The sequence below is a fragment of the Pongo pygmaeus genome, chromosome 9 (genome assembly GCF_028885625.2).
Source record: "Pongo pygmaeus isolate AG05252 chromosome 9, NHGRI_mPonPyg2-v2.0_pri, whole genome shotgun sequence".
Taxonomy (NCBI): Eukaryota; Metazoa; Chordata; class Mammalia; order Primates; family Hominidae; genus Pongo; species Pongo pygmaeus.
In genome coordinates, this window is record NC_072382.2 from 113,623,052 (window position 1) to 113,633,176 (window position 10,125).

At 47.1% G+C, this 10,125-nt stretch overlaps 2 protein-coding genes across 5 annotated transcripts; one reads left to right on the forward strand and one right to left on the reverse strand.

Moving 5' to 3' along the window:
* Nucleotides 1-1,793: 1,793 nt before the first annotated feature.
* On the reverse strand, nucleotides 1,794-7,346 carry CRYAB (crystallin alpha B). 4 transcript variants are annotated; one of them, XM_054440245.2, is made up of 4 exons: nucleotides 7,180-7,346; nucleotides 4,703-5,101; nucleotides 3,505-3,627; nucleotides 1,794-2,141 (listed from the first exon to the last, which is right to left on the reverse strand). In XM_054440245.2, exons 2-4 carry the CDS (start codon nucleotides 4,901-4,903, stop codon nucleotides 1,938-1,940), a joined length of 528 nt encoding a protein of 175 aa, XP_054296220.1. In that variant the 5' UTR covers nucleotides 4,904-5,101; nucleotides 7,180-7,346; the 3' UTR covers nucleotides 1,794-1,937. The 4 variants fall into 4 exon arrangements, with proteins under 4 accessions (XP_054296220.1, XP_063527486.1, XP_054296219.1 ...); XM_063671416.1 differs by lacking the exon at nucleotides 7,180-7,346 and adding an exon at nucleotides 6,953-7,062; XM_054440244.2 differs by lacking the exon at nucleotides 7,180-7,346 and adding an exon at nucleotides 6,287-6,418.
* HSPB2 (heat shock protein family B (small) member 2) lies at nucleotides 5,411-7,340 on the forward strand. The gene is made up of 3 exons (XM_063671415.1): nucleotides 5,411-5,485; nucleotides 5,875-6,105; nucleotides 6,688-7,340. The coding sequence occupies exons 1-3, from the start codon at nucleotides 5,428-5,430 to the stop codon at nucleotides 7,140-7,142; spliced, it is 744 nt and encodes a 247-aa protein (XP_063527485.1). The 5' UTR covers nucleotides 5,411-5,427; the 3' UTR covers nucleotides 7,143-7,340.
* Nucleotides 7,347-10,125: the final 2,779 nt, after the last annotated feature.

The window sequence follows — 10,125 nt, forward strand, 5'->3', positions numbered from 1 at the left end:
GTTCACTTCTCTGAAGCACATGGCTAGGAAGAATATGGTGTATACCTAAACCAATCTGGGATACTGTTGGCAAGGCTGAAGGTGGTAAATAGCTGTTGGTTAGGCAGCCAACAGTGTCTGCTACACAGCCACAAAAATTGGCTGTAAACTTCTGGCTAGATCACAGTATTTCAGACTATTAGGAGTTGTTTTTTAAGAGAAAGCATTTTTGAACCGGTATAGATTTGCAGTTTATATTGTCCTAGCTCCACACCCCTGCATCATGAATTTTTTTATTAAGTTTTAAATTTATTTATTTATATTTTTTGTTTTAGTTGGTATAGTCAATTTTTCATTTTAGTCATTCTAATAGGGGCTCAGTGATATCTCATTGTGATCTTTTTTTCTTTTATTTTCTTACATAGGTAAACGCATGTCATGGGGGTTTATTATACAGACTATTTCATAACTCAGGTATTAAGCCTAGTAACCATTAGGTATTTTTCTTGATTCTCACCCTTCTCTCACCTTCCATCCTCCGATAGGCTCCAGTGTGTGTTGTTTCCCTCTATGTCATAAAAAAATTTAGGCAATTGTTTCATGTAGAATATTTCAAAACCCTGGTCAGTCCCCAAACTGACTGATTTCTGATTTTGCATGAAATCAGAAATTAGCTAGAAGTTGCTAAAGAAAAAATAAGAGTTGTCAATAAACATTTATACCAGATCACCTACAGCAGTGCTGTTTATCAAGTGAATCAGAAGTTTTGTCCAGACCCACAGAAATGAAATGGAGGATTGTTTTTTGTTTCGGGGGGGATTTTTCTGTACAGTGGTATGTCTTTAAGCTAAATAATAGAACCACTTATTGATCGGCTATTAGTTGTAATTCTAAAACTTAACTATTATGTGGTAGGTCATTGAATTGGATATTCCCTGGCCTTAGGTTAGTAGGTGTTTGCTAGATAATTTAGGCCAGGGGTCCCCAACCCCCAGGCCATGGACTGGTACTGGCTCGTGGCCTATTAGGAACCAGGCTGCACAGTAGGAGGTGAATGAAGCTGAACTCCACCTCTTGTCAGATCAGTGGTGGCATTAGATTCTCATATGAGCATGAATCCTATTGTGAACTGCACATGTGAGAGATCTAGGTTGTGTACTCCTTATGAGAATCTAATGCTTGAATCATCCTGAAACCATCTCCTGCTCCCCCGGGGCCATGGAAAAATTGTCTTCCATAAAACCAGTCCCTGGTGCCAAAAAGGTTGGGGGCCACTGATTTAGCCTATGCCTCAGAGCTTGTTAGGTGATAATCACCCAAGTCCTATTTATTGCCCTTGTAAATCAGCTTAAGGCAATGCTTATCAATAGGAAAATGTCAAACAATATTAGGGTCACCATGTCTTCCCTGGTGATGTAATTAATTTTAGAGATGCAGTAAGGCTTTTTATGTAGCGTTATCCAGAGTTCATTCAGATGTGTTCCAGTCCTTTAAACTGAGAGCTAAAATCAAAGAGGGCAGAGAGAGAGTAACTAATATTCCTTGAACTCTGCCAGCGGCTTTTCCTGCTTCTTCTCCTTAATTTACTTCCTATAATAGCTCTGTACAACTCAGTAACCCATGTTATAAATGGAAAACCTGAAGACCAGAAAGGTTAAGCAACTTGTCTACATTTACACCATTAGTAAATGGTAAAGCCAGTCATTCTGACTCTAAAATCCTTGGAGTCCTCTAAATCATAATGCAATCATAAATCGATCTGTGGTATCTGTACATTTATTTAAAAGTATGTGGAATATTCAAACACAAGACAGTTATCTGTTGCTGAATGATATTTTATTAGCTTGATAATTTGGGCCTGCCCTTAGCATTAATAAGCTTCAGCACTAGTCACAAGACTTTCATTCACTGGTGGGGAAACTTTCTTATTTTAAAAAATGCAATTCAAGAAAGGGCATCTATTTCTTGGGGGCTGCGGTGACAGCAGGCTTCTCTTCACGGGTGATGGGAATGGTGCGCTCAGGGCCAGAGACCTGTTTCCTTGGTCCATTCACAGTGAGGACCCCATCAGATGACAGGGATGAAGTAATGGTGAGAGGGTCCACATCAGCTGGGATCCGGTATTTCCTGTGGAACTCCCTGGAGATGAAACCATGTTCATCCTAACCCAAAAGAATGAGGAAAGAGGCAGAGAGATAAGAACAGGAACTATTATCACCTGCCCAGAACTCAGGCATCCTGATTTCCCCTTAGGTGAGACCAAATGCCATGACAACATAGGAAAAATAAATAGTGCTTCGTTTCAGGGTTGCGACTAAGATGAAGTTGCCTAGGTAGTCACTCCTACCAGTGAGAATCTGAGAAGTCTGAAACAGCCCAACACTTCATTGTTTTTCAAACCCTGAGGCATAGATATGTTTAGGAGTATTTCCCAAAGGTTTAGATCAATGTTGGCTGGGCCTACAGAATTTGGAATCTCATTTAGAATCTGAGTCCCTGAGGAAGCCCTGAAATTGCCCTGACTCTTCAGGAATGTCCCAGAAGGTTCCAGAACAATAGGACTGCTGCTGAAATTAAAAAAAAAAAAATGACTCCATCCAAGGAGACTATGACCCAAACCTAAATCATATAAGCAAAATTGAAACAGCCTGAGGACATTACTGAGGACAAACTGTACTGGTTGACGCACAGGTTCTGAGCTATTGTTAAATGGTGAGAAGCAATTTTAAAGCCCTCTTACAAAGTCATAACAAGCTGTTCCATTTGTCAGAATTCCCCCAAAGAGTAGATGACCTTAACCCGTATGCCTGCTAACTCTCAAGCACGTAGCCAAACAGGCTCTCATTAACTGATTTCCACATGGGCTATAGGGGATTAAAGACTGAGCACAGCTCTGAAATTTAGACAAACCAAGTAGTTCAGCATTAAGATGGGCTAAAGAAGAGACACGGATTCTTGCACAGCTAAAAGAGAAGTCACATCTCAAGTGCCTTTAGGGTACCTGTAGTTAATGTAATTATGCAAAGCAACTAGGTGTCTGACAGCCCTATACCTAATCAGTGGTTCTCAACCTTGACTGTAGATTAGAATTACCTTAAAAATTGCTGATGCCTGGGTCCCACCCCTAAAAATGCTGATTTAATTGGTCTGGAGTAGTGCTCGCTTAGGCAGCACATATACTAATTGGTCTGGAGTATGCCTGAGCATTAGGTTTTTTGAAAGTTCCCCTGGTGATTCTAATGTGGCCCAGATTCAGAACCACTGGCTTAAATGGGGCATCAGCATCCCATCATCCCATCTAAGGCGATCAAATCAAAGGCCACATCTCTGGCCATGACAGTAACAACAGCAATAGATCTATCCTAACTTAGTCTTCTAGACATTGATTTGTAACCCCTGATCCCGACTGCTATGGCTTGGGACTGGAATGTAGCCAGCCTCCAAAGCTGATAGCACTACCTGGACTATTACAGTATGCACTGAATGAATGAGCAGAAAACAAAAACAAAAAAACAAGCTACATACCTGGCGCTCTTCATGTTTTCCATGCACCTCAATCACATCTCCCAACACCTTAACTTTGAGTTCCTCTGGGGAGAAGTGCTTCACATCCAGGTTGACAGAGAACCTGTCCTTCTCCAGGCGCATCTAGAAATAGAAAGGTAAGGGAATGGGACGGGAGAAAGATGGCGAAAATACTGATTACACAGGTGCTGTCTTATTCTGCAGAGCTGCTTTCTGTCCAGGTAATTCATCCTTCTCTTTTCTGCTTAAAAAAATCTCCTTTTTAAATAAACATGGCTCTCTGCTTCAGGGAGCCACCACAGTGATACCTAAGGCTCACAGTGATCAGACCCAAACTTTATTTACGGGGACAGAGAAGAAGACAGATCACCCAGGGGACCAGTCGCAAGGATGGGTGCAGGCCTGGCATCTGCTGCCTCTCTGACTCCAATGCCTGGCTTTGTGGTTTGTCTGTGAGACAAAGGCCTCTTCTTCTGGCTCAGGTCTCTTTGCCAGTTTTCCACCCACCCAATCTGGAATGTTCTGCTGGTCCTGCTTGTCCTTCCAAAGCCCTTGCCCACTCAGCTCCTGTTTACTCACACTTGAATATTTTTAAACCAGAGTGTTATCTGTGACAGCTCTGTCAACCTTATTTGTTCACCCTGTTCTCCCACCCTCTTAGGACAAATGGGGATCCCTATATTTTTTCCTCATAAGGCTTGGTTGGACCCAGGCCAGTGCCCTGTCACAGCCCTGAGAAACCCAGAAAATCACAGAAGAGGGAATAGAAAGGCAGAAAATACCCATGGGGATGAACAGCTCAGGATGAGGCAGGGCTCTCTCCTGGCTCTGAAACCTGAGATGGTAAAATTGGTCAAGAGTCCAAGGTGTTAGAAGAGATGAGCAAAGGAGTTTGAAGGCAGCTCTTTCCCTGCAGATTGTCATGAACCAAACCAGAAAGGGGTATCCTGCAGACAAGTTAGGGGACGGAGGATAAACTTGACAGCGCATGAAAAAATTTAATAAATGGGATACACAGGACTATCAAATAGAAACAGGTGATGGGGGAGGAAGGCACTAGCAACCTCCTTGTTTTTCTTCACATTTGGACACACATGTGCCTAAAATGGTTTAGGCAGGGAAGGAAAGGAAAATGGATGGAGAAGTTTCCAGGAGGTTCCAGTAAGGACTCTCCCGTCCTAGCAGTGGGGAGACTCACCTCTGAGAGTCCAGTGTCAAACCAGCTGGGTGCCCGCAGGAAGGAGGGTGGCCGAAGGTAGAAGGGACTCAGGGATGTAGACGTTGGGAAAAGATCAGACTCCAACAGGTGCTCTCCGAAGAACTGGTCAAAGAGGCGGCTGGGAGAGTGGAAAGGAAAGAAGGGGCGGCGGATCCAGGGGTGGTGGATGGCGATGTCCATGGTGGCTAGGTGAGTATGAGGGGTCAGCTGGCTGGTCAGCTCCTTCAGCTGCAGCTACAGCCAGCCCCTTATATATGCAGTCTTGTGAAGCTTCTGGAATGGTGATGTCAGGGGTTTTATTATCCTAGCTCACCGCCGGTTCATGGAGACTTGTGATCCGGGATTTGGCAATGTGACACATACCCAGTACTCACTGAGCTAAGAAAAGAGAAACACAAACACGTCTGAGCTGGCCAGTGACTTGTCATGGTCTTGTTTCACTAGCTTTCTGTCCACACCCAATGGCACCCACCCCCACCCCTGTTCTCTGAAGCTGGTACAGAGTCAGGAATCCCAAGCAGGCACGCGGGGCGGGGGGAGGACGAGAGCCGGGGCGGGGGAGTGTGCCCCTCCTCCTCCTTTCCAGTCCTGAATGCCAGGGGAATCAGGCCAGCAACTATCTTGGGCCTGGGCAGGGACTGGAATCTTCCTAGGCTGAGCCCCAGGGACATTAACTCTTTGTGAGTCCTTGGAAGAGAGCAGTGATGGTCAACATGTCAGTACCAGCCATCTGCCTCGTGCCCTGGGTTGACCTGGGTTTAGGTGAGGATCCCACATCTGGGCAGAAAGACCCCACCCCCTGAAAAAAGAGCAAAAAGATTTCTTGCATCTTGCATCCTATGTGGCTCTCAGAACATTAAATCCAGGAGTGCCTTAGGAATTGGGTGCACAGTGCCTGCCACCGAGGAGGAGAAAATGAGGTGTGGAAACGTGCAAACCGTTTGTGAGGGTCTCAGCGAGGCCTCTTCATGTCCCAGGCACCACCAGCTCCCCCTCCCCAGCTCGTTCCCAGCCAGGACCCTCAGCTGTCCTCTCAGGCCCCCTGCGACAGCTGAAGAGTGTGCGGGGGAGGGGACTAGGGGTCCGGGCGGCGCTGGTCACACCCTCGTTGCTCTCACTCAGGGCCCCCACTCCCCGCCCCTCCCCCACAGAGGCTCGGCACTATTTTGGGTGGTGTCGACCCCGCCCCCACCTCCTATCGAGCCCTGGCTCTCCGGGCAGCTGGAGGGGTCGCGCTGCGCCTGTTGGGGCTGCACCTCGGACCAGGGCTTCTGCTGCATCTGCAGCCATGTCGGGCCGCTCAGTGCCACATGCCCATCCGGCCACCGCCGAGTACGAATTTGCCAACCCGAGCCGCCTGGGTGAGCAGCGCTTCGGAGAAGGTATGGCACAGACGCCACCCCCTTGCCCCCCACCCCCACCCCCTGAAATTCTGGGCTGACCTCCCAACGTTACTGGCCTCCACCCCACTCTGGACTTAACTGATCTCCTGGGACCAGCCACCCCCCACCCCAGATTCCCCCTCATCCCCTCCAAGCAGAGCTCTTTCCCATTCCTGCTGACCTCAAGACACACTTGGTGCTTGCAGTGCTGATACCTGCCCTTTGCCGGCCTGGGTGTGCCTCCTTGTCCCCCTTCTACCCACCCAGACCGTTTGGTGCCTCCTCCTCCTCCCCCTCCTCCTCCTCCCCCTCCTCCTCCCCCTCCTCCTCCCCCTCCTCCTCCCCCTCCTCCTCCCCCTCCTCCTCCTCCTCCTTCTCCTCCTCCTCCCTTTCCTTTCTGTTCTCTTTCCCCTCTTCCCAGCTGCCTTCTCCTCCTAGCTACAGTGTGGCCTCCCTTCCGTTCCCTACTCCTCCTGATTCCCCTCTTGCTCTTCCCAATCCCTCCTCTCCAGATTTCCCATTTCGCCCCGTGCCAGCCTCATCCTCCCTCATCCTGCTTCTCGCCTTCTCTCTGCCCCTTAGGCCTCCTGCCAGAAGAGCTCCTGACCCCCACACTCTACCATGGCTACTATGTCCGGCCTCGGGCCGCCCCAGCTGGGGAGGGCAGCAGGGCAGGGGCCTCCGAGCTTAGGCTCAGTGAGGGCAAGTTCCAGGCATTTCTGGATGTGAGCCACTTTACCCCAGACGAGGTGACTGTGAGGACTGTGGATAACCTGCTGGAGGTGTCTGCCCGGCACCCCCAGCGCCTGGACCGCCACGGCTTCGTGTCCCGAGAGTTCTGCCGCACCTATGTCCTGCCTGCTGATGTCGACCCCTGGCGAGTCCGAGCTGCTCTCTCCCATGATGGCATCTTAAACCTGGAAGCGCCTCGGGGTGGCCGACATTTGGACACAGAGGTCAATGAGGTCTACATCTCCCTGCTCCCTGCGCCTCCTGATCCAGAGGAAGAGGAGGAGGGAGGCATAGTTGAGCCCTGATTGCCACAGACCCAGCACCCAGCAAATCCCTCTCTACCTCCCAAGGTGATATGGGCAGCTGCCCACCACTCCAGAGGTAGCAGCATCCTTGGGGGAAGGGAAAGGTGCATGGTCCACAATGTATGGTTTGGTCCCATGGGACGTGTCATAGCCTTGGTTTAGTTTTGGGTGGAGCTGAATAAACCCAAATCTCAGGGCCTTGTTTGTGCTGCTCCCTATTCTGTGGGCGGGAAGCTGGGATGGGGAGGGAGGGAGGAGGTCACAGCCAGCTAGACAAAAAGCTCCTCAGTTTGATGTGCCCAACGTCATAGGACCCTGAGTTCGCACTTGGATGCTGAGATCACACCCGGAAGCTGACTCTGGCTCCAGATCAAATTCCTAGCCACAATTTTCTCACAATGCAACAAAAGAGAGAGTGATCCTGGGAGGGAAAAGGGATATGCCATCCAAACAGCCCAGAGGGCACTGTCTGAGCTGGTGATTAGAGACACAAAAACAAGGGTCTCCAGACTGTCTGGCCCTTTTTGGGTAGGGGCTGGGAAAATGGTTTTTGGCTGGTGAAAGTTGCCTAAAGCCCTGGAGTGAATACTTTGTTTTCATGTACTAAGGTCTGTCCACTGAAATGGTCACTGATTTTGAGAGCCTGAGTATGCATACACAGGGGCACAGACACAAAGCCTCTCCAATTATCACGGAACCCCATTACCTTCCCATCCTCTGGGGGTACGGTGTATTCAGGAAAGCCTGAGGTCTGTCCCCTCAGTTATTCTCTGCAATCAAGAGAACATCCAGCTACGTAATTTGGGGGAGGTGTCCAAAAGACCTTCCTGCCTCCAAATACATATTTTATTAGGCTGTGGTAGATACCTACAATTCTTCCATTAAAGTAGTTATTTCTTGGCTGGGTGTAGCAGCTCACACCTGTAGTCCCAGTACTTTGGGAGGCTGAGGCAGGAGGATCACTTGAGCCCAAGAGTAAGAGACCAGCCTGGGCAATAGAGTGAAACCTTGTCTCTACAAAAAAATAAAAATTAGCCAGGCATGGTGGTGCATGCCTGTAGTCCCAGCTACTTGGGAGGCTGAGGTGGGAGGACGAGCTAGGGAGGTTGAAGCTGCAGTGAGCTGAGATTGCGCCACTGCACTCCAGCCTGGGTGACAGAGTGAGACCCTGCCTCAAAAAAATTAAATTAAATTGAATTAAATTAAGTGGTTGTTTCTTAACTTTTGGGAGTTATAGACCCTTCTGAAAATCTGACAAAAGCTATAGCTGCTCTTACCAGAAAAATACATATGCTCCCAAATTTGGCAATACAATTTGAATAGGTTCCCACAACTGTTCAGAGCCATTCGTATACCTCCCTTAGGGATCTGTGGACCTCCAGGATAACAGAACTCACTTGAGGAATTCAACTTTTGGTTAAAAGATTGCTGTCTATTAAAAATGAAAGCATGCCCTGGAGAAATAACATTTGACATATTTAATTGTTCATTCATTCATTCAATAAATATTTATCAAACCTCACGTAACACACCATGGGGGATATACATTGTAAATATAAATTATAAAAACTATTAGCTTTTATTGTCAACTTTCCAGAATCTAGTTGAGAACAAAAATAATAAGAAAAGGATTCTACTTAGACTTCAACCAGAATAGCTTCACATTGATATGTTTTGTAACTGAACTTTATTTAAGGGAAAGGGTTTCTTAGCTATAAGAAATTTGAAAACTTCTGATTTAGTCCAAATCCGCACTCCATTCAAATTCTTTTAGAGTTATTAATGAACTTATTCTGGGACATTCTGAATAACAGACAACTTAGAACTTCCCACGGTAGTTAGTTCCATGTTCTTTCTTTTCTTTTTTAGACAGGGTCTCATTCTGTTGCTCAGGCTGGAGTGCAGTGGCATGATCATGGCTCACTGCAGCCTCAACCTCCCTTGCTCAAGCAATCCTCCTGCCTCAGCCTCCTGAGTAGCTGGGACTACAGGTGTGTGCCACCATGCCTGGCTAATTTTTTACTTTTTCTAGAGATGAGGTCCCACCTTGTTGTCCAGGCTGGTCTTGAACTCCTGGACTCAAGCAATCCTCTATCCTTGGCCTGCTACAGTACTGGGATTACAGGTGTGAGCCTCTGTACCTGGCCTTCCATTTTCTTTTTGGTCTTAACTGACTTAACCGTTATAAATTTCTCCTTTTGTTGAATCAAAATCTGCATTTCAGTAACTTCTCTGGAAAACAAATACAATGGTTTTTTCACTTGAAAATCCTTCTGATATTTAAAGATAACCATCCTGTCTTCCTGAGGCTTCCCTTTCCCAGCTAAACATGCCTAGTTCTTTTTTTTTTTTTTTAAGACAAGGTCTCTCTCTGTCACCTAGGCTGAGCGTACAGTGGTGTCATCTCCCCTCACTGCAACCTCCTCCTCCCGGGCTCAAGCAATCCTCCCACCTCACCCTCCTGAGTAGCTGAGGCTACAGGCATGCGCCACAACACCTGGCTAATTTTTTGTATTTTTTGTAGAGACTGGGTTTCACCATGTTGTCCAGGCTAGTCTTGAACTTCTGGCCTCAAGCAATCTGCCCACCTTGGCCTCCCAACATGTTGGGGTTACAGGCGTGAGCCACCACACCCGGCCATGCCTTGTTCTTTCAACCATATCATATAGCACTTTCCACATCACATATTACCCAGCTAACTTTATTTTGAACATACTGCTTTTTGACAACGTAACTTGAAATTCAACATCTAGACCTAAAATTATTATTCCAGTCATAGATTGACTGGTACAGACTTCAGTGGAATAATCAATATCCTTGTTTATCACTTCAGGCTTCTATTAATGCTGCTTTAGGCATATCAGGTTTTCTGGCTACCACAATGGTCTGTTGCTCTATTGATTTCTTTGGAGTTTCTGGTCATCTAAAAATCCCTTAGGTGATTTCCTTTTCTTTTCTTTTTTTTTCTTTCTTTCTTTCTTTC